Source organism: Triticum dicoccoides, chromosome 7A (assembly GCF_002162155.2).
Source record: "Triticum dicoccoides isolate Atlit2015 ecotype Zavitan chromosome 7A, WEW_v2.0, whole genome shotgun sequence".
In the NCBI taxonomy this organism is placed as follows: domain Eukaryota; kingdom Viridiplantae; phylum Streptophyta; class Magnoliopsida; order Poales; family Poaceae; genus Triticum; species Triticum dicoccoides.
This window is the reverse complement of record NC_041392.1, coordinates 486,735,379-486,760,325: the sequence shown is the minus strand read 5'-3', so window position 1 is coordinate 486,760,325 and position 24,947 is coordinate 486,735,379. Positions and strand designations below refer to the sequence as shown.

The 24,947-nt window shown below is 46.5% G+C and overlaps 1 protein-coding gene across 1 annotated transcript; it reads left to right on the top strand.

Moving 5' to 3' along the window:
* Positions 1 to 11,643: 11,643 nt before the first annotated feature.
* Positions 11,644 to 21,962, top strand: LOC119331641 (O-glucosyltransferase rumi-like). Its single transcript, XM_037604801.1, has 3 exons — positions 11,644 to 11,988; positions 19,098 to 21,483; positions 21,562 to 21,962. The coding sequence occupies exons 1-2, from the start codon at positions 11,701 to 11,703 to the stop codon at positions 20,508 to 20,510; spliced, it is 1,701 nt and encodes a 566-aa protein (XP_037460698.1). The 5' UTR covers positions 11,644 to 11,700; the 3' UTR covers positions 20,511 to 21,483; positions 21,562 to 21,962.
* The last annotated feature ends 2,985 nt before the right edge of the window (positions 21,963 to 24,947 follow it).

Here is a 24,947-nt window from a genome sequence, read left to right as displayed (position 1 = left end):
AGGATAGATACCATCGGCAAGATAGTATCCCATGTTATACTCTCGACCGTTCATGGTGTAGTTGCACGGAGTGATTCCCCATTGCAAAGCCTCCTGAACACCGGAGATTGCTAAAGCACGTTGATGTCGTTGTGAGAACCTGACATTCCAAAAAAAAGCATGCCAAATCCATAAGTCATGTGATGCCACTGCTTTCTAATATGATGGTGGCCTCTCTGGTGTGACCTTGATACATTCCTCGCAAAACTTTCGGGCAGTTATTCCATTGTCAATGCATGCAAACAATTGATCTGAGAATTCCTGGGAATCCCTTTGCCTCTCCAATAGCCAACAACTTCTACGTGTCATGTTCATTTGGTTCTCTGAGGTACTCAGGTCCAAACACCTCCACCACGGCACGGGCAAAATTGCAGTAGTCTTCAAGCACATGCTCCCTGAAGGAAATATGCCCTAGAGGCAATAATAAAGTTATTATTTTATTTCCTTATATCATGATAAATGTTTATTGTTCATGCTAGAATTGTATTATCTGGAAACATAATACTTGTGTGAAATACATAGCCAAACTAAACGTCACTAGTATGCCTCTACTTGACTAGCTCGTTAATCAAAGATGGTTATGCTTCCTAACCATAGACATGTGTTGTCATTTGATTAACGGGATCACATTATTAGGAGAATGATGTGATTGACATGACCCATTCCATTAGCTTAGCACCCGACCGTTTAGTATGTTGCTATTGCTTTCTTCATGACTTATACATGTTCCTATGACTATGAGATTATGCAACTCCCGTTTGCCGGAGGAACACTTTGTGTGCTACCAAATGTCACAACGTAACTGGGTGATTATAAAGGAGCTCTACAGGTGTCTCCAAAGGTACATGTTGGGTTGGTGTATTTCGAGATTAGGATTTGTCACTCCGATTGTCGGAGAGGTATCTCTGGGCCCTCTCAGTAATGCACATCACATAAGCCTTGCAAGCATTGCAACTAATGAGTTAGTTGTGAGATGATGTATTACGAAACAAGTAAAGAGACTTGCCAGTAACGAGATTGAACTAGGTATTGAGATACCGACGATCGAATCTCGGGCAAGTAACATACCGATGACAAAGGGAACAAAGTATGTTGTTATGCGGTCTGACCGATAAAAGATCTTCGTAGAATATGTGGGAGCCAATATGAGCATCTAGGTTCCGCTATTGGTTATTGACCGGAGACATGTCTCGGTCATGTCTACATTGTTCTCGAACCCGTAGGGTCCGCACGCTTAACGTTACGATGACAGTTTCATTATGAGTTTATATATTTTGATGTACCGAAGTTAGTTCGGAGTCTCGGATGTGATCACGGACATGACGAGGAGTCTCAAAATGGTCGAGACATAAAGATTGATATATTGGAAGCCTATGTTTGGACATCGGAAGTGTTCCGGGTGAAATCGGCATTTTACCGGAGTACCGGGAGGTTACCTGAACCCCCCGGTAACCTAATGGGCCTTAATGGGCCTAGTGGAGGAAGAGGAGAGGAGGCCTAGGGGCTTCCGCGCGCCCCTCCTCCCCCTCAAGTCCGAATTGGACAAGGAGGGGGCGCGGCGCCCCCCCTTTCCTTTCTTCCCTCTTTTCCTTCTTCCCCAAGTCCTAATCCAACTAGGGAAAGGGGGGAGTCCTACTCCCGGTAGGAGTAGGACTCCTCCTCCGCGCCTCCTCCTAGGGCCGGCCGCACCCCCCTTGGCTCCTTTATATACGGGGGCAGGGGCACCCCTAGACACACAAGTTGATCTCTAAGATCGTTCTCTTAGCCGTGTGCGGTGCCCCCTTCCACCATAGTCCTCGATAATATTGTAGTGGTGCTTAGGCGAAGCCCTGCGACAGTAGGACATCAAGATCGTCACCACACCATCATGCTGACGGAACTCTTCCCTGACACTTTGCTGGATCGGAGTCCGGGGATCGTCATCGAGCTGAACGTGTGCTAGAACTCGGAGGTGCCGTAGTTTCGGTGCTTGATCGGTCGGGTCGTGAAGACGTACGACTACATCAACCGCGTTGTCATAACACTTCCGCTGTCGGTCTATGAGGGTACGTAGATCACACTCTCCCCTCTCGTTGCTATGCATCACCATGATCTTGCGTGTGCTAGGAATTTTTTTGAAATTACTACGTTCCCCAACAGTGGTATCAGAGCCAGGTTTTATGCATTGATGTTATATGCACGAGTAGAACACAAGTGAGTTGTGGGCGATATAAGTCATACTGCTTACCAGCATGTCATACTTTGGTTCGACGATATCGTTGGACGAAGCGGCCCGGACCGACATTATGCGTACGCTTACGCGAGACCGATTCTCCAGACGTGCTTTGCACAAAGGTGGCTAGCAGGTGTTAGTTTCTCCAACTTTAGTTGAACCAAGTGTGGCTACGCCCGGTCCTTGCGAAGGTTAAAACAGCACCAACTTGACAAACTATCGTTGTGGTTTTGATGCGTAGGTAAGAACGGTTCTTGCTAAGCCCGTAGCAGCCACGTAAAACTTGCAACAACAAAGTAGAGGACGTCTAACTTGTTTTTGCAGGGCATGTTGTGATGTGATATGGTCAAGACATGATGCTAAATTTTATTGTATGAGATGATCATGTTTTGTAACTGAGTTATCGGCAACTGGCAGGAGCCATATGGTTGTCGCTTTATTGTATGCAATGCAATTGCGCTGTAATGCTTTACTTTATCACTAAGCGGTAGCGATAGTCGTGGAAGCATAAGATTGGCAAGACGACAACGATGCTACGATGATGATCAAGGTGTCGCGCCGGTGACGATGGTGATCATGACGGTGCTTCGAAGATGGAGATCACAAGCACACGATGATGATGGCCATATCATATCACTTATATTGATTGCATGTGATGTTTATCTTTTATACATCTTATCTTGCTTTGATTGACGGTAGCATTTTAAGATGATCTCTCACTAATTATCAAGAAGTGTTCTCCCTGAGTATGCACCATTGTGAAAGTTCTTCGTACTGAGACACCACGTGATGATCGGGTGTGATAGGCTCTACGTTCAAATACAACGGGTGCAAAACAGTTGCACACGCGGAATACTCAGGTTATACTTGACGAGCCAAGCATATACAGATATGGCCTCGGAACACGGAGACCGAAAGGTCGAGCGTGAATCATATAGTAGATATGATCAACATAGTGATGTTCACCAATGAAACTACTCCATCTCACGTGATGATCGAACATGGTTTAGTTGATTTGGATCACGTGATCACTTAGAGGATTAGAGGGATGTCTATCTAAGTGGAAGTTCTTTAGTAATATGATTAATTGAACTTAAATTTATCATGAACTTAGTACCTGATAGTATCTTGCTTGTTTATGTTTGATTGTAGATAGATGGCCCGTGTTGTTGTTCCGTTGAATTTTAATGTGTTCCTTGAGAAAGCAAAGTTGAAAGATGATGGTAGCAATTACACGGACTGGGTCCGTAACTTGAGGATTATCCTCATTGCTACTCAGAAGAATTACGTCCTGGAAGCACCGCTGGGTGCCAGGCCTGCTGCTGGAGCAACACCAGATGTTATGAACGTCTGGCAGAGCAAAGCTGATGACTACTCGATAGTTCAGTGTGCCATGCTTTACGGCTTAGAATCGGGACTTCAACAATGTTTTGAACGTCATGGAGCATATGAGATGTTCCAGGAGTTGAAGTTAATATTTCAAGCAAATGCCCGGATTGAGAGATATGAAGTCTCCAATAAGTTCTATAGCTGCAAGATGGAGGAGAACAGTTCTGTCAGTGAGCATATACTCAAAATGTCTGGGTATAATAATCACTTGATTCAATTGGGAGTTAATCTTCCAGATGATTGCGACATTGACAGAATTCTCCAATCACTGCCACCTAGCTACAAGAGCTTCGTGATGAACTATAATATGCAAGGGATGAATAAGACTATTCCCGAGCTCTTCGCAATGCTGAAAGCTGCGGAGGTAGAAATCAAGAAGGAGCATCAAGTGTTGATGGTAAACAAGACTACTAGTTTCAAGAAAAAGGGCAAAGGGAAGAAGAAGGGGAACTTCAAAAAGAACAACAAGCAAATTGCTGCTCAATAGAAGAAACCCAAATCTGGACCTAAGCCTGAAACTGAGTGCTTCTACTGCAAGCAGACTGGTCACTGGAAGTGGAACTGCCCCAAGTATTTGGCGGATAAGAAGGATGGCAAGGTGAACAAAGGTATATGTGATATACATGTTATTGATGTGTACCTTACTAATGCTCGCAGTAGCACCTGGGTATTTGATACTGGTTTTGTTGCTAACATTTGCAACTCGAAACAGGGACTATGGATTAAGCGAAGATTGGCTAAGGACGAGGTGACGATGCACGTGGGAAATGGTTCCAAAGTCAATGTGATCGCGGTCGGCACGCTACCTCTACATCTACCTTCGGGGTTAGTATTAGACCTATAATTGTTATTTTGTGCCAGCATTGAGCATGAACATTATATGTGGATCTTATTTCATGCGAGACGGTTATTCATTTAAATCAGAGAATAATGGTTGTTCTATTTATATGAGTAAAATCTTTTATGGTCATGCACCCATGAAGAATGGTCTATTCTTATTAAATCTCGATAGTAGTGACACACACATTCATAATGTTGAAGCCAAAAGATGTAGAGTTGATAATGATAGTGCAACTTATTTGTGGCACTGCCGTTTAGGTCATATCGGTATAAAGCGCATGAAGAAACTCCATACTGATGGACTTTTGGAACCACTTGATTATGAATCACTTGGTACTTGCGAACCGTGCCTTATGGGTAAGATGACAAAAACACCGTTCTCCGGTACTATGGAGAGAGCAACAGATTTGTTGGAAATCATACATACAGATGTATGTGGTCCAATGAATGTTGAGGCTCGTGGTGGATATCGTTATTTTCTCACCTTCACAGATGACTTAAGCAGATATGGGTATATCTACTTAATGAAACATAAGTCTGAAACATTTGAAAAGTTCAAAGAATTTCAGAGTGAAGTTGAAAATCAACGTAACAAGAAAATAAAATTCCTACGATCTAATCGTGAAGGAGAATATTTGAGTTACGAGTTTGGTGTACATTTGAAACAATGCAGAATAGTTTTGCAACTCACGCCACCCGGAACACCATAGCGTAATGGTGTGTCCGAACGTCGTAATCATACTTTACTAGATATGGTGCGATCTATGATGTCTCTTACTGATTTACCGCTATCGTTTTGGGGTTATGCTTTAGAGACGGCCGCATTCACGTTTAATAGGGCACCATCAAAATCCGTTGAGACGATGCCTTATGAACTGTGGTTTGGCAAGAAACCAAAGTTGTCGTTTCTGAAAGTTTGGGGCTGCGATGCTTATGTGAAAAAGCTTCAACGTGATAAGCTCGAACCCAAATCGGAGAAATGTGTCTTCATAGGATATCCAAAGGAAACTATTGGATACACCTTCTATCACAGATCCGAAGGCAAGACTTTTGTTGCTAAATTCGGAAACTTTCTAGAGAAGGAGTTTCTCTCGAAAGAAGTGAGTGGGAGCAAAGTAGAACTTGATGAGGTAACTGTACCTGCTCCCTTATTGGAAAGTAGTACATCACAGAAACCGGTTTCTGTGACACCTACACCAATTAGTGAGGAAGCTAATGATGATGATCATGAAACTTCAGAACAAGATACTACTGAACCTCGTAGATCAACCAGAGTAAGATCCGCACCAGAGTGGTACGGTAATCCTATCCTGGAAGTCATGCTACTAGATCATGATGAACCTACGAACTATGGAGAAGCGATGGTGAGCCCAGATTCCGCAAAATGGCTTAAAGCCATGAAATCTGAGATGGGATCCATGTATGAGAACAAAGTGTGGACTTTGGTTGACTTGCCACAAGATCGGCAAGCAATTGATAATAAATGGATCTTCAAGAAGAAGAGTGACGCTGACGGTAATGTTACTGTCTACAAAGCTCGACTTGTCGCAAAAGGTTTTCGACAAGTTCAAGGGATTGACTACGATGAGACCTTCTCACCCGTAGCGATGCTTAAGTCTGTCCGAATCATGTTAGCAATTGCCGCATTTTATGATTATGAAATTTGGCAGATGGATGTCAAAACTGCATTCCTGAATGGATTTCTGGAAGAAGAGTTGTATATGATGCAGCCGGAAGGTTTTGTCGATCCAAAGGGAGCTAACAAAGTGTGCAAGCTCCAGCGATCCATTTATGGACTGGTGCAAGCCTCTCCGAGTTGGAATAAACACTTTGATAGTGTGATCAAAGCATTTGGTTTTGTACAGACTTTTGGAGAAGCATGTATTTACAAGAAAGTGAGTGGGAGCTCTGTAGCGTTTCTGATATTATATGTAGATGACATATTACTAATCGGAAATGATATAGAATTTCTGGATAGCATAAAGGGATACTTGAATAAGAGTTTTTCAATGAAAGACCTCGGTGAAACTGCTTACATATTGGGCATTAAGATCTATAGAGATAGATCAAGACGCTTAATTGGACTTTCACAAAGCACATACCTTGACAAAGTTTTGAAGAAGTTCAAAATGGATCAAGCAAAGAAAGGATTCTTGCCTATGTTACAAGGTGTGAAATTGAGTAAGACTCAATGCCCGACCAATGCAGAAGATAGAGAGAAAATGAAAGATGTTCCCTATGCTTCAGCCATAGGCTCTATCATGTATGCAATGCTATGTACCAGACCTGATGTGTGTCTTGCTATAAGTCTAGCAGGGAGGTACCAAAGTAATCCAGGAGTGCATCACTGGACAGCGGTCAAGACCATCCTGAAATACCTGAAAAGGACTAAGGATATGTTTCTCATATATGGAGGTGACAAAGAGCTCATCATAAATGGTTACGTTGATGCAAGCTTTAACACTGATCCGGATGATTCTAAATCGCAAACCGGATACGTGTTTACATTAAACGGTGGAGCTGTCAGTTGGTGCAGTTCTAAACAAAGCGTTGTGGCGGGATCTACATGTGAAGCGGAGTACATAGCTGCTTCGGAAGCAGCGAACGAAGGAGTCTGGATGAAGGAGTCTGGATGAAGGAGTTCATATCCGATCTAGGTGTCATACCTAGTGCATCGGGTCCAATGAAAATCTTTTGTGACAATACTGGTGCAATTGCCTTGGCAAGGGAATCCAGATTTCACAAGAGAACCAAGCACATCAAGAGACGCTTCAATTCCATCCGGGATCTAGTCCAGGTGGGAGACATAGAGATTTGCAAGATACATACGGATCTGAATGTAGCAGACCCATTGACTAAGCCTCTTCCACGAGCAAAACATGATCAGCACCAAAGCTCCATGGGTGTTAGAATCATTACTGTCTAATCTAGATTATTGACTCTAGTGCAAGTGGGAGACTGAAGGAAATATGCCCTAGAGGCAATAATAAAGTTATTATTTTATTTCCTTATATCATGATAAATGTTTATTGTTCATGCTAGAATTGTATTATCTGGAAACATAATACTTGTGTGAATACATAGACAAACTAAACGTCACTAGTATGCCTCTACTTGACTAGCTCGTTAATCAAAGATGGTCATGTTTCCTAACCATAGACATGTGTTGTCATTTGATTAACGGGATCACATTATTAGGAGAATGATGTGATTGACATGACCCATTCCATTAGCTTAGCACCCAATCGTTTAGTATGTTGCTATTGCTTTCTTCATGACTTATACATGTTCCTGTGACTATGAGATTATGCAACTCCCATTTGCCGGAGGAACACTTTGTGTGCAACCAAACGTCACAACGTAACTGGGTGATTATAAAGGAGCTCTACAGGTGTCTCCAAAGGTACATGTTGGGTTGGCGTATTTCGAGATTAGGATTTGTCACTCTGATTGTCGGAGAGGTATCTCTGGGCCCTCTCGGTAATGCACATCACATAAGCCTTGCAAGCATTGCAACTAATGAGTTAGTTGTGAGATGATGTATTACAAAACGAGTAAAGAGACTTGCCGGTAACGAGATTGAACTAGGTATTGAGATACCGACGATCGAATCTCGGGCAAGTAACATACCGATGACAAAGGGAACAAAGTATGTTGTTATGCAGTCTGACCGATAAAAGATCTTCGTAGAATATGTGGGAGCCAATATGAGCATCCAGGTTCTGCTATTGGTTATTGACCGGAGACATGTCTCGGTCATGTCTACATTGTTCTCGAACCCGTAGGGTCCGCACGCTTAACGTTACGATGACAGTTTCATTATGAGTTTATATATTTTGATGTACCAAAGTTAGTTTGGAGTCCCGGATGTGATCACGGACATGACGATGAGTCTCGAAATGGTCGAGACATAAAGATTGATATATTGGAAGCCTATGTTTGGACATCGGAAGTGTTCCGGGTGAAATCGGCATTTTACCGGAGTACCGGGAGGTTACCGGAACCCCCCGGTAACCTAATGGGCCTTAATGGGCCTAGTGGAGGAAGAGGAGAGGAGGCCTAGGGGCTGCTGCACGCCCCTCCCCCCCCAAGTCCGAATTGGACAAGGAGGGGGGCGACGCCCCCCCCCCCTTTCCTTTCTTCCCTCTCTTCCTTCTTCCCCAAGTCCTAATCCAACTAGGGAAAGGGGGGAGTCCTACTCCCGGTAGGAGTAGGACTCCTCCTGCGCGCCTCCTCCTAGGGCCGGCCGCACCCCCCTTGGCTCCTTTATATACGGGGGCAGGGGCACCCCTAGACACACAAGTTGATCTCTAAGATCGTTCTCTTAGCCGTGTGCGGTGCCCCCTTCCACCATAGTCCTCGATAATATTGTAGCGGTACTTAGGCGAAGCCCCGCGACAGTAGAACATCAAGATCGTCACCACGTCGTCGTGTTGACGGAACTCTACCCCGACACTTTGCTGGATCGGAGTCCGGGGATCGTCATCGAGCTGAACGTGTTCTAGAACTCGGAGGTGTCGTAGTTTCGGTGCTTGATCGGTCGGGCCGTGAAGACGTACGACTACATCAACCGCGTTGTCATAACGCTTCCGCTGTCGGTCTACGAGGGTACGTAGATCACACTCTCCCATCTCGTTGCTATGCATCACCATGATCTTGCGTGTGTGTAGGAATTTTTTTGAAATTACTACGTTCCCCAACACTCCCCCCATCCTGACCATCCCACCAACGGCATCTGCAGCAGTATCAAGTGAAGGATTCCTTAGCAGTTGTGCACTTCTTCTTGGTAGAGAAAGAGAGTTGTCCACAACAATCCCTTGTGTGCTTGAAGTAGTCGTCGTGTGCCTCCACTCCCTCCACAATGCGCAAAAACAATGGTTTTTGCATGCGAAAACATCGACGAAACCATGGATCATCCGGAAAAGTAGGATTGGAAGCAAAGTAGTCGTTGTGCAATAGCTTTGCTCCGGACAACCTATCCCTCTTAATCACTCTTCTCCCTTTGATTGATCCCTTGAAGTTGAGAATATGCTACACTTTTCGGTCCATTTTCTCTTGCATGCTCATGAGCATGATCATGTCCACTTCTTCGTCCGAATCCGAGGAATCAAAGATATCATCCTGAATCATTTGATCAAGCTCCGTCGGTCCATACTGCTCGTCCGACGAAACAACGAAATCCGTCGTTTTACCCGAATAAAATCACAAAAAATCCGATCAGACAATGTGTCGAACACATCAAGCGCATGGCGGAGGCAGAGAGTTGCCGGATGTACCCCGGTGGCATCCGGGCCGGCAACGGCGTCCCCCGCGGTGAGGACTGCTTTGCCGGAGCTGACGACACAGAGGCTAGGAACGGCTGCGGAGCGCGCGCAGCGGTAGAGCTGTGAGACACACGACGGGGAGGAGGAATAAGAGAGGAGATAGCAAATGGATCCAGCAGGTCTTGGGGTGGAGTGCAATTTACCGTAGGGTCAGCCTGTCAAGTCTGACGTGACGGGCGTGCCCGGGCGTTCCATATCTGCCGCATATTTGGGCTGGATATGAGGGGGTGCCGATCAGCCCGGGCGTTTGAGGCCCGTTTGAGGCACCTGTCTCGATCAAAATTTCATGACCGGACAGTGATCATACGTATGAGACAGGTTTAAGGCGCCCGATTGTAGATGCTCTAACACAGCAAAATACATGTAACCTTGTAATATGAAACTGCTATGGCCGATGATGTCACGTGCCTATCTCTGAAGACTGAACCAATTTCTCCAACGGATTCATGCATGCACGAAAAGTAGGTGTATTGGCCGACCTCCATCACTATTGGCTAAGTAAACAGACGGCACCTGACGTACGTGTAGCTGACAGACTGTTGACCCACCCACGTACATACAACCCTGATTAAAATGTTGTATTACAGAAGTTATTCCTTTTTCTTTATTGCCAATGCCAAAACCAGTTAGTAGATTTTATGGAGGTGTTTGGATTAGAAAGTGGTAACGTCAATGGTAAAGGAATGAGATCACGCTGGTAACAGGGATGTAATGGAGAAATCCTTGTTTTGTTTGGTTCATGCCTGTAAAGGAATCTGGGGCGGAAAAGCAACCGAGGAAGGAGGGGAGGGGGGGTGGCGGCGGCGATGGCTACTAGGCGACAGGGCCGCACCCGGGGGAGGAGAAGGGTGACTCGCGGGCCATCGGACACAGGAAGAGCTGGCTCGAGCCTGGCGGCGCTGGGTTTTTTCAGGAGAGAGCAGAGGAACATTCGAGATTCAGAATCCCTAGATGAGATGCAGGTCGTCCCTGCCGGCGGGTGTGCCGCGGATGCGGTGGCGCCGGACCTGGAGAGGAGGGTCAAGGGGAGGCGAAAGGGACCAGGGAGGCGGCGACGCTGGTTGAGGTGGAGGGAGTCGTGGGAGGAGGTGCGGTAACAGAATCGTTTACAGGGGAGTGTGGGTGGTATCAATCCAGAGCTGGCCCAGAGTCATTAATGGAGGCAAGCGATTATAGTGTACACGTACCAAACATGCGTATCGCTTTCTGATTACATCGTAAACAGGTATCGGGGATTTCTCCCCGAAGCAAACACCTCCTATGAGGGGAGATCGTGTGACAGGGTAGATTACCCGGGGATGCCACCGTGTAGGATCTGAGGAACATTTCACGGATCTGGCTTGCCTACTCTCTCCATGCTCCCATCTGTGCTCCCACTTCATCCCGTGGTTTTCTTTTTTTCTTTTTTCTTTCTAATCTAATCATCTCCCTCTGATTTTAAGGGAGTGGGGCTGAGCCTTATTTTATTTCAATTAAATCAAGCCACGTACACGAGAGCACGGATGGGCACACGCCGGAGGAGTAGGCAAGTCTCGTCCACATTCCACACCCTCGATCGACCGGACAAAGTTGTGGCTGAAATGTCAAAAGCATATGTGCTCTGAATCTCGCTAATGCTATTCATTTTCCGACGAATCGCAGAATTTTACGGTTCATTTCGGGTCGTCGTTGCGAGGGCCCCACACGAAGAAACGGAAGCTCGGAACGGAAACCAGGGATTACTGAACCATCTGGCTCACCGTGTCACTACGACTAGTAGTGTGGCGTATTTGTTTTGGCCGGACGGCGCAACCGCGCACCTATATATGCACAGACACACACAGAGAAAGAGGGAGGCAGAGTCGCAACTCGCAACCCCACTAGCACAACGCCAACGTAAGCTTTGATCGCCCGCCGATGAAGAGCTTCCTGGTCCCTTCCGGCGACAAGGAAGAGGGGGCGGCGTTGGTGCCGCCTCAGGAGGACGGCGAGGCGCCGCGCAAGGTCGTCGTCGACGGCGGCAAAGCTGCTGACACGGCGGTTGAACGCTCGTCGCCATCTTCGCCATCAACAGCGACGACGACGAAGAAGCCGTGGTGGAAGGCCTCGCTGCTGTCTCCGACGAAGGGCGCCGTGGGGCTGGTGATCGGCGGCCTCGTGCTCCTCGCGCTGCTCGCCGGCGCCAGATGGATCGACCTCGACGCCGTAAGTACACCCTACACCCCATCGAGTCAGACACACACGTGCGTGCGACTATCCATCTATTTTTTTTTATTTTTTTTTGCGGGTGACTATCCATCTATTTCGATCGATCATTCTACTACTCCGTGCGCCGTTCCAAGGTCAGGACACACACATGCGTGCTAGGAGTCAGACACACACATGGAGTAGAATTAACCACGCGCGCAGTGAGCCGAGCTAATGGAACAGCAAATTAAATGGACTAATGGAGTGCATTGATACGTGAGGATATGATGAGATATTTTTTGGACCGGTTCCAAGGTCAAGCACACTCGTACTACTATTCCATACGCCGTCCGCGACGGGCAAACGGAATCACGCGCTAGGAGTCAAATCAGTACTCTCCATGGAGATCACTAGCTCGCTGGACCAATGAGCGCGCACCGGTTCCTATCAAAGGAAGCTTTCACGATGGACTTTGAGCATAGGAGCAGAAAAACAGACCATCTGTGTAGAAAAATCAATTCGTATTTTAGGCAGCGTCAACCTCGACCAGTGACGGGACAGAAGTGGTCGTTCCAAGTCGGCCTGTGATGGCAATAAGTGTATAGCTTTGAGCTCACGGTCGAGGAAAGTGCCTCGCGGGATGCACGCGCATGATACCATAGTAGTAATACGTGTCAGCATATCAGTATTTTTCTTCTTTCTTAATTTTCCTTTTGCTTAGCTAACTTTTTTTTTTGCGATGGTAAAAGAGTTTTATTCCAAAAGGGTAGGGTTACGCTTGAGAGACACCAACTCCTCAATACATGGTGGAACACTACGAAGCCATACAACAGTTGTATTTTCTATACGGCTATACAATGCCAACCGATGTGCTACCCTATTCTGCTCACGCCTAATTTTTGTAGGAATAAACTCTCGAACACCCATGTGATGCCGAATCTCAGCTACTAAATGTCCATATGCCGACCTGGATAAGCTTTCTCCAGTCATTGCCCCAAGCGCCAGTGAAGAATCGGACTGCACCACGATCGGATTAGTGCAGTGCTGCAGGGCAAGAGCCATGCCTTGCATTATCGCATGTAATTCTGCCTCAAGAGCGTCGTTGCAATTGAATATGCATCTGTATGCCGCAAAGATCACGCTCCCGTCATGTCGTTGCAGTATCATACCCGCCGCCGCCGTGCCATCCGCATGCATGAACGCTCCGTCCACAGACAGAGCCGCTCGGCCAGGCGGCGGCCTCGGCCACGGCAAGGTAATGCACGGTGCAGGATCCACCGTGTCCGCTTCCTGAAGCATGGGCATCTTGCCCTTGATAACTTCTTCTGTGGAATAACGCCTGCAAATATTCAACGAGTTCATATAACTCTGCAAAAAATTCAGCCGTAGTCGCTAGAGGAGGCGACTCTTTCCCATGCGTTAAATCCGATCTTAGGTTCCAGATCCTCCATATTAACATGATTGTGCAGTCCCGCATCATGTCATCACAATTTGCCAGAACATTCAGCAGCCAGTCCTTCCCTGTGTCCCTTAACAAATCGTGGTGGGGCAGCCTCCATATATTTCTCATTTGTGTCCAGACTGCCCTTGCATGCATACATGACACCCGGGCATGAAAGCTAGTATCTTTCTCCCTTCCACAGATCGGGCAACTATCCTGTATAGATATATGTCTGAACTTTTTGCATTCGTTCGTTGCCAGCGCCCCCGACGCAGCTTTCCAGGCCATGATTTTCATTTTGAGAGGGACATTTGCACTCCAAATCCGCTGCCAAATCGGTCTGCGGCCTGATGGGTTCCCACTCGAAGAGCCTAAACCCACTGCATACTGAACTTCTGTTGCAAGGTGATAAGCACTCCGGACCGAAAATTGACCACTCCGCTCCGGGAACCAAGCAAGGAAATCCGGGCCATTCCGTGGTGAAGTACGGATCTTGAAAATCTCACGAACATCGAGTTCCCAAAAGTGTTCCCTCAACCTTTGTACATTCCATGCCCCGTGTTCATTCAAAAAGTCAGCCACCCAATTAAACCGGCAGTTCCTCTTTGGTGTGACCGGTCTAAAATTATGTCCTCTTGGGATCCAAGCATCCCTCCAAGTCTTGATTAAGGTACCATCGCCAACACGCCATATAATACCCTTCTTTAGAAGTTCCAGCCCATGAACAATACCTTTCCAGACCGCTGACGAGCTTGAGGAAAACACAGTGTCGAGTAAATTACCCCGTGGGTAATATTTAGCTCGCAATAAGCGATCACAAAGGCTGTCCGGGCAGTCCAATAGGCGCCACGCTTGCTTGGCCAGCAGCGCTTGGTTGAACGCCCGCATATCCCGAAACCCCATGCCCCCCATAGTTTTTGGTAGCATCATTTTCTCCCAGCTTAGCCAAGCCATTTTCCTTTTACCGTTTTCCACACCCCACCAGTACTGCCTCATCATCTTGGTAAGGTTTTCACATACTGATGCAGGTAACCGGAACACGCTCATGACATAAGTGGGGATTGCTTGAGCCACGGCCTTTATCAAGATCTCCTTGTTTCCAACTGACATGTATTGTTCACTCCAGTCAACTAGCCTCTTTCTTAGCCTTTCCTGTATCGTTTCAAACTATCCCTTGTGCACTCTTCCCTCTGGCGCAGGAAGGCCTAAATACTTTGGCTCGAACACGTGTTGTGTTATCTCCAGAATGCTCTTCACCTCTTCCGCCACCGGCTCATTGCAATTGTCCGAAAAAAGAATGGAACACTTCTCGGGGTTAATGAGTTGACCCGTCGCCGAGGAATAAGTGTTCAACAGACCTTTTACAATATTTGCTTGTTCGCCTGAAGCTTCGAAAAACAGCATAGTGTCATCCGCAAACAGGAGGTGAGATATGATCGGCGCACCACGACAAATACTCACCCCCTTCAAATTCCCCTTGTCCACTGATTTAGAGATCAGGGCAGACAAGGCATCAGCAATAAATAGGAATAAAAACGAGGATAGTGGGTCACCTTGTCGAAGTCCCCTAGAAGGGGTAAACACCTCCAAAAGTTTCCCATTGAATTTTACCGAGTATCTTACTGATTTAACACATGTCATAATCCATGCTATCCACTGGTCCGAAAAACCCCATTTACCTAGGGTCTGTTCCAAGAATGCCCAATCAACATGCTCGTATGCCTTCGAAAGATCAAGTTTATAGCATAAGCCGCCCGACCATTATCCTTCAAGCTCTGAATGTGATGGATACACTCAAAAGCAATAATAGAGTTGTCCGAGATGAGGCGACCCGGAATAAATGCACTTTGGTTCACCGAAATCAGCTCCCCAAGCAGAGGTCGGAGTCGATTAACCAAGCACTTGGACACGATCTTATAAACAACATTGCATAGGCTAATTGGCCTAAAGTCCTTCAGCTCCTTAGGGTGAGGAACTTTAGGTATTAAAGCAATCGCTGTATCATTCACTCTGCAATTAACAGAATCATACGAATAATGTTAAAAAAAAGAATCATACAAATATATTTGCATATTAAATTTTTTTTGCGGGTGAATTTGCATATTAATTATAGCTACATATTTGTGCGATTGTAATCTCGAATAAATGTACCCTCCAATAGAAGATCCGGCCCGGCCATGGGCATGGAAACTGACAAAATATTCCGTTGCTTTGACTTTGCGAGCCATGACTTGGTTCTCTAGAACTGGAGCTGAGAAGGATGGAGAAGCCGCAATACGTAGTTTCTTTTCAAATACTACGGCAAAAAACATGGACCAAACGTCAGACCGCCGCGTGCCCATAGATTGCATTAGATGACCAAACGTAAGCGTAGTAATTCTGAATTAGGAGATCCAAGTGACGACATGCATAGTGAGGTGTCTAATTCTTCTTGGCAGCAAGTAAACTAAAGTCTCAGTCAAGTCAGCTGCATGCGTAATACGTGCCAGGCTGGCTAAGAATAAGAAGACACGTAGTAGAGTTCATGCGTGACCGTGCAAATTACTACTCTATATTCCGACATTGAGATCATCCGATCGCTAAGTCTCTTGACATGTGGAGTCGAGTGTTTGCAACATTTCGACATATCAATTCATGTTTAAGCTACTTCTTGTCTAAATTAACCACGCGTGCATGGAGAAACCCATCTAGGATTTTCTTATACGTTAATTATGCTAACTACTTCCTCCATTCCTAAATATTTGTTTTTCTAAAGATTTCAACAAGTGACTACATACAAAGCAAAATGAATGAATCTACACTGTAAAATATGTTTACATACATCTGTATGTGATAGTCCATTTGAAATCTTTAAAAAGACAAATATTTAAAAACGAAGGGAGTAGTACTTTCTCCGTTTCAAAATAAATGTCATTAATTTAGTGCAACTTTATACTAAATTAACTATACTTATTTTATGACGGAGAGAGTACTCGCTAAGTTTTGTGCGATCTAACTTCCAGTTGTACCAGCCCACGTACGCATGGAAGTTCCACAAAATATGGTCCATTGTCTTGACTTTGTGATAAGAGTCCTGAGAGCGATGTAAACGATATATTGATGGCGAAATCAGCAAAAAGTTCCACCAAGTATATAATGAGCATACCTTTAACAGAAAACGTGTGTGGGGAGGGTGTACCTGCAAGTGCTAGGAAATTTCATAGCTGCGGTCAAAATCAGCTTCCCTTGAATCACCGCCACTTAAAACCGATGACCTGCTAGATCAATCCGGAAGTGATCGGCTATTAATCCTGGGCCCACATGCATGCTCCCCCACTTGCAAGACGAAGTGCCAAAAACAGCAGGCTGCAGGCCTTGACGGCCAATGTGTATACGTAAAGATGACCCCTGAATCCCTGATTAGTACGAGGAATGAGCAGACCAGGCAGCACAACGTACGGCACCAAAGGACTGGACGACGACGTGTTTAGCTCTACTTCACAGAAGATATTCCAGCAAGGTTCTGATTCTAGCTAGTGGCCAAGTGCACCGTGCGTAACATCATGCATTGCCTAACTACAGGAGGACACGTAGAATTCTTGCGTCCCGTGGAAACTGTTGCCTCTTTTCAGTCCATCAGCTGATGGCTAAGTTCTGCCGACTTACTGTAGCCCTCTGCACTTTGCAAGATACTGTATAACATAATCGGAGCATACAAGCTCAAAAGCGAAGTAACTCTTAAGCACACCTAGCTAGTTAATTTGGTTACATATGAACTACTCCTAGATTAAGCAAATGAGTTCCGTAATGAATACAACAAGAATTCTTTTAAGATGGTCCCTCTTACCTCCCACGAGGTGAGAGAACTATTTAATCAGCCAGATCTGACGGCTCGCGAGGCGACGATCTTAAAAAAAACGTTAGTCGACGCGTGACACTGCTCATATGAAATTTACATTTTTTGTGTGATAAAAATAGCACATCTGTTCACTATCCACGTATATTTTCTTTTGTAGCACAATAACATTTCACGCTCGAGAATGATATAATGTTAGGGAGCGTGACATGCAGAGAATAACATGAAAATTTTAAAGGAGATGTTTCCGTCGACGACAAGCTGCCTACGGTGACTTCGTAAATTTTAAGATGATATGCCAGCTCAGTCTTTCGAAGGTGCTCATAAGGGTAGGTTGTGCGCGTGTGCGTTCATAGGGATGAGTGTATGCGCGTGTGTATGAGCGCTTTGTGTTCATACTGATGTTAAAAAAACGAAAATGTTAACGCCCACACGTGTGGGCGTTAGCCAACTCGTCCACACGTCTCCATCACCGTCCAGTAACTTCTGCACGAATCTTGGCACAAATTAGCTGATTTTGTATGCCACGTAGGACAATTCGCGTGTGTTGTGTGTGAGAGAGGTCGCCCACACATTCATTTTACTACACGGAGGGGCCGGTGTGTGGGCGTTTAGCAGTTCACCCACACACCAGTTTTTCAGTCACGCACAAGGACTGGTGTGTGGGCGTTTGTCATCTCGCCCACACACCCGCCTCCTCTCCTACACCCAAGCTGCCAGTTGCCATGCGTTTTATAGCGTACATGGCAACTGCCCTAATATGATTGCAAGTAGATGGCAACTCTTTTTTTTTTACCCGAACATGTCAGTTGCCATATGTTTTGCATGGTACATGACAAACTGCCCTAGCATGCACGTAAGCAGATGACAACTTTTTCTTTTTACTGCCCTAGGGTGCTTGTGAGCACATGTCAACTCTCTCTTTTACCCGACCATGTTTTTTGCCATGCCTTTTTTTGTAGCGCTACATGGCAACTGCCTAGTGTTAGTTGATGGCAACTCCTAAAGTTTTGAAATCATGACAACTGCAGTAGACTAGACCACACATGGCAACAACTGTAGTTGTCCAAAAAATGGCAATCTGGAACTTTGACCTGAGATGGCAACTGCAGTTGAGTAAACATGGCAACTGTAGTTGTCCGACATGACAACCGTAGTTCAGCGACATGACAGCTGCACTTAAACGAACATGGATGAGGGTCCGGCCCATGGCAACTGCGGGGCGCGCGGTAAAGTGTCACGTGGGGCATGCGGGACCACGAGGTACGAGGCCTGACGTACCGGACGTATGGGCGTTATCTATTTCGTCCACACGCACGCGTGTAAGAGGAACCGGGAGGGAAAAAAAACGTGTGGGCGCTAATTGTTTTGCCCACACACAGACGTATGGGCTGATCCTTTTAAACACCACACAAAACATGTGGGCAGATTTCTTAACGCCCATACGTGTGGCAGTTATCGGCGTGTGGGCAGATTCCTTAGGCACCACACATGAAAATTTTAGAACTATGCAAGATACATTTCCGTAGGTAGCACAATGCTTTAATGACACAAAATATTTTTTTCCTTATATCTGTATAAATAAAGGAAAAAGGGAAAAAAGTCCATATAATAACCCTATAGGATTGTTGTCCATATTTACCTTTCAAAGTCCATATAATAACCCTATAGGATTCTCGTTCATATTTTACGTTTCAACTTTCAAGAGGTAATAGTAATACAACAAGCCATCGGATGACGTGAAATAGACTGTTCATATTAACTGGGACAGCCCTAAAATTTCTCATCATACTACAATGTGCTGTACTCATCCCTCTGCTCTTGTACATGCGTGCTGAAACGATCGGCCAGTCGTTCCTGCGGGGCAACGGCAGCGGCACCGGCGGCACCAGCCGTCGTTGGCGCCATCCTCCCCGCCGCCAACGCTCGTCACCGCCCGTGCCCATACCCTTCAGCTGCGGCAACGGGACGTCATCGTCGTCTACGCCACTATGCCGTCGCCCCCGTGGGGCAATGCCACCACCGGCTGCATCGCCATCTCCAGCGGCGCCGGAACGGCCCGTGCCGCGGCCGCCTTCGTGCCCGGACTACTTCAGGCACATCCACTCGGACCTTGCGCCGTGGCGCGAGAAGGGGATCAGCAGGGAGGCGGTGGAGCACGGCCAGCCGAACGCAGCGTTCCGGCTGACGGTGGTCTTCGGGCGCGCGTACGTGGAGACGTACCACCGCGTGTTCCAGACGCGGGACCTATTCACGCAGTGGGGGATCGCGCAGCTGCTCGCCCGCTACCCAGGCCGCGTCCCGGACCTCGACCTCATGTTCAACTGCGAGGACATGCCGGAGCTGCGCGCCGCCGACTACCCGGACACCTCCGCCGCGCCGCCGCTCTTCCGCTACTGCAAGGACGGCACCTCGGTCGAGGTCCTCTTCCCGGACTGGTCCTTCTGGGGCTGGCCGGAGGTCAACATCCGTCCATGGGGGCCGCTCATGAAGGAGATCGCCAAGGAGAACGCGCGGCTCCCCTGGCCGGACAGGGAGCCATACGCGTTCTGGAAGGGCAACCCTCACGTGTCGGAAGCGCGCCGCGACCTCTTCCGCTGCAGCAACGATTCCGCCGCCGGCAAAGACCGGAACGCGCGGCTGTTCGCGCTGGACTGGGGCGCCGCCAACCGGAACGGCTTCAAGGGCTCCAACCTGGCGGAGCAGTGCCGGTACAGGTACAAGATCTACGTGCAGGGGCGGTCGTGGTCGGTGAGCGAGAAGTACATTCTCGCATGCGACTCGCCGATGCTGGCCATCGACACGCCCTTCGAGGACTTCTTCTCCCGGGGGCTCGTCGCCGGCCGCCACTACTGGCCCATCGACCCCAGGGACAAGTGCCGCGCGGTCAAGTTCGCCGTCAACTGGGGGAACGGGCATCCGGCGCTGGCCCAGCGCATGGGCAAGGAGGGCAGCGGGTTCGCGAGGGAGGAGATGAGCATGGACTACGTTTACGACTACATGTTGCACGTGCTCATCCAGTACGCTGCCCTGCTCCGGTACAAGCCCACCGTGCCGGAGAACGCCGTGGAGCTCTGCCCCGAGTCCATGGCCTGCTCCGCCCAAGGCCGGGACAGGGAGTTCATGATGGAGTCCAGGGAGATGTATGTGGCCGGATACGAGCCATGCACGTTGCCGCCGCCGTTCACCGCCGAGGAGGAGAGGGAGATGGCTGCGAGGGAAGAGGATGTGCGAAGAAAAGTAGTTAAAATGGAGGGGAGGTAGCAGCTCACCTTACTAGAAATGGTAGATTATACAAGTTGATTTAGTGTGGCAGAGCAAGAGTGACAGAGCAAGATCAACCAATGGAACAGGTAAACATACAAAGATGAAGACAAGCTTAGAGTATCTATCTATTATATTATGAAAACAAAAGACAAACGAGACACCACATTTATCCACATGTGCTAATATTATTACCACCGTTTGATCAGAATAATAATGGCTGAGATTTAAAATTATTTGGGTAACATGCTAGCATATGCGATCCAGGATATTGAACCGTCACGTCTATGCATAATAAGCATCTAAAATAAGGTACATCGTAAACGGAAGGAAGCACCGATTGGAATTGATTGATTATAAAAGGCGTAAAAAAAAGTACATGCAAACCATGTTTATTTGGCTAAAAGACAAGTGTATTGATTAGGAGATACAGAGTCCTAATCCATCACGTGCCTATATGTAAGAAGGATATTACGAGTCTAAACCCTACACTGCCGCGGCCTAAAAGGTCATAGAATTTCATTCCCTCTTAAAAAAGGTCTTGGATTCTCATCCTCGCGCCACAATCACATCCATCTTCGATGCCCTTGGTCGAGCTCCTTGAGAAAGCTCGACGCTTTCTCGCTCTGCTGATCCCCTTTTCTTTTTGTGCTGAGCTTAGCAAAAATAAACATGGGCAAGCAAAAATGAAAAAGCTTGGAGATATAGCAATAACAGAACGATATGTCGATTCCCTCTTTCGGTTTGTGCCCAGCTTAGTGGAAATCATGGGCAAGCATAACTGGAAAAGTTTGGAGATGAAGCAATAACAAAACGATATGCGATCCCCTCTTTGGTTTGTGCCAAGCTTAGCGAAAATCATGGGCAAGCAGAACTGGGAAAACTGGGAGATGAAGCAATAACAGAACGATCAGGAAGGTTCTGGGCGACTCGGATGGGCGGGCGATGGAATCATCATTGGTGGAGGTTCAAGGTACACACGTACTAAAAGTGCAATCCATTTGTTTTCCCTTGGTCATACACACACCTTCATGCCTCCCTTGCACCGCAGGACGATGGCGTGGATGCCACTATGATTTTTGGCCCTCCAGGAAACCTAGGCAGCAAATAAAAAGGGCCATGGCGAAAATCACGTACAGAGCTGGTAGGCATTTCTGAAAATTAGATATTGGCCTTACACTTGGGCAAAATAACTTTTCTATAGATAAGAATGGGGTTGAAAGGATCTTCCGCGTGAAAAATATTTCAGATAATGGCATGTTTGGAGTTGGTGCCATACTTTTGAGGTTTGATGTAGTCTAACGTGCATCAATGAGATAGAGAAATAAAGTCTAATATTATACATATTTCTATCCTTTTTGTATTTTCTTCTATCATTTGTATATTTGGGCACTCGGGTAATTTCACAGGTTTAATATTGTATATTTTCTTGATATTTTGGTGCCTTGGATATATTGCGAACGATACTCGCGTCTTATCTTATGTTCTTCATTATATTGTGAACGGATTGAAATAACGATAGGCTATTGATTTTGACATTATGCAGTTTGACCAACCTATTGATGATGTGTACCTTCAGATTCATGTGATCTTCTCATCTTTTGCAACTAAGAATTGTTCTTTTCTCCATGTCTGCTATTACAGCAAACTACCCCACCGGTATTTGTGGATCAAAAGCAGACCAATGCCTACAAATTTTCCATCTTACAGAAGTTCATTCATGTCCATGGTAAACAAGTCCTGTTGCATATTATGCTCATTAGGTGTTGATGATCATTAGGTGCCCTCACAGTATGGTCGAAGTCATAGAATGTTACGCTATGTGCTTCTTATACTCTCTCCGTCCCAAAAAATAAGTGTTGCGGACGGAGGGAGTATTAGGTAGCATCCTTCCCCTTTCTGTTAGCATAACATGCAACAAAATGACCATATATATGCAATGAATAGGAGGGCCTTAAAAAGCAGTCTGGGTGCATCTCCTTAATTAATAGATGTCTAGAACTACTGCCACACAATACATAATTAACAGGAAATTTAGGAGCATAAGAGAACTACATGTGTTATAGGTTTTTGAAATATCAGCACCAACACCTGCATGCGCATCCCTAAATTGTGTTTTCAACAATTAGGGATGGCAATGGATAGGGTATGGGCGGGTATAACTAAAGGAAATATGCCCTAGAGGCAATAATAAAGTTGTTATTTTATATTTCCTTATATCATGATAAATGTTTATTATTCATGCTAAAATTGTATTAACCGGAAACTTGATACGTATGTGGATACATACACAAAACACCGTGTCCTTAGTAATCCTCTACTAGACTAGCTCGTTAATCAAAGATGGTTAAGTTTCCTAACCATAGACATATGTTGTCATTTGATGAACGGGATCACATGTACAAGACCCATCCATTAGCTTAGCATAATGATCGTTAAGTTTTATTGCTATTGCTTTCTTCATGACTTATACATATTCCTTTCACTATGAGATTATGCAACTCCCGAATACCGGAGGAACGCCTTGTGTGCTATCAAATGTCACAACGTAACTGGGTGATTATAAAGATGCTCTATAGGTGCTTCCAAAGGTGTTTCTTGGCTTGGCATAGATCGAGATTAGGATTTGTCACTCTGAGTATCAGAGAGGTATTCTGGGCCCTCTCGGTAATGCACATCATGATAAGCCTTTCAAGCAATGTGACTAATTAGTTAGTTGTGGGATGATGCATTACGGAACGAGTAAAGAGACTTGCCGGTAACGAGATTGAACTAGCTATGATGACACCGACGATTGAATCTCGGGCAAGTAACATACCGATGACAAAGGGAATAATATATGTTGTGATTGCGGTTTGACCGATAAGGATCTTCGTAGAATATGTAGGAACCAATATGAGCATCCAGGTTCCGCTATTGGTTATTGACTGGAGATGTGTCTCGGTCATGTCTACATAGTTCTCGAACCCGTAAGGTCCGCACGCTTAACGTTCAATGACGATTTGTATTATGAGTTATGTGTTTTGGTGACTGAAGTTTGTTTGGAGTCCCAGATGAGATCACGGGCATGACGAGGAGTCTCGAAATGGTCGAGAGGTAAAGATTGATATATTGGAAGGTAGTATTTGGACACCGGAAGGGTTCCGGAGTGTATCGGGTACATACCGGAGTACCGGAGGGGTGACCGGAACCCCCCGGGGAAAGTTAATGGGCCTAATGGGCCATAGTGGAGAGAGGGAGGAAGGCCACAGGAGGAGGTGTGCGCCTCCCCCTGCCCAATCCGAATTGGAGAAGGGGTGGGGGCGCGACCCCCTTTCCTTCTCCCTCTCCCCCCTTTTCCCTTTCCCCCTCTCCGTTGGAAGGAAAGGGGGGATCCTACTAGGAGTGGAGTCCTAGTAGGACTCCCCCATGGCGCGCCACCCCTATGGCCAGCCTCCTCCTCCTCCCCTCCTTTATATACGGGGGCAGGGGGCACCCCAAAGGCACGACAATTGTTCTTAGCCATGTGCGGTGCCCCCCTCCACAGTCTACTCCTACGGTCATAGTGTCGTAGTGCTTAGGCGAAGCCCTGCGTGGAACTCTCCCTCGACCCTCTGCTGGATCAAGAGTTCGAGGGACGTCATTGAGCTGAACGTGTGCTGAACACAGAGGTGCCGTACGTTCGGTACTTGGATGGTTGGATCGTGAAGACGTTCTACTACATCAACCGTGTTAACCTAACGCTTCCGCTTTCGGTCTACGAGGGTACGTGGACACACTCTCCCCCTCTCATTGCTATGCATCTCCTAGATAGATCTTGCGTGACCGTAGGAATTTTTTTAAAATCGCATGCTACGTTCCCCTACAATAACCTCCTTCTGCCCAAACTCATACCCACAGAAACTTTCTATACCCACCCATTTCAATACACATGGGCATAAATTGACACCCATGCTCATACCCATCGGGTATCCTATACCCAATGGGTACCTAGTGGATATAATGTATAACATTTAAATTTTTAAAAGGTGGAGAAATGAGTTTAAAAATTAAGTGATGATGGGTGAGCAGTATATCACTTCCACGGCCTCCTCACGTGGGTGGCCTCTTGGGAGCATAAGGGAGTACGAGCAGCGGTTGGTGGAAGCCGACACAGTGGAAGGCGGTGGTGGGAATTGGGGATCACTTGATCGAGAGTTGGACGACAGTCCAACAGAGAAGATTCGATAATCGATATTTCATCTTTTTGGGGAGTCACATAGGACGTAGGAGGAGTGTCGAGTAGGTGATTACGGGCGTGTGAGCTATGGACGGTTTAAAGAATACAAGATTTAGAGTGGGGCCATAGGAGTTGGATGTTGACCCACATGTCATAGGAATTATTTTCATTTATTATTATTTTATGGGTATTCATTGGGTTACCCATGGGCACAAGTTCATACCCATGCCCTACCCATA

Excerpts from the sequence above, each read along its gene's own strand:
- LOC119331641 (XM_037604801.1), top strand. The coding sequence starts at position 11,701 with ATGAAGAGCTTCCTGGTCCCTTCCGGCGACAAGGAAGAGGGGGCGGCG. Across the intron at positions 11,989-19,097 it reads GATGGATCGACCTCGACGCC|TCGTTCCTGCGGGGCAACGG; the intron begins GTAAGTACACCC and ends ACGATCGGCCAG.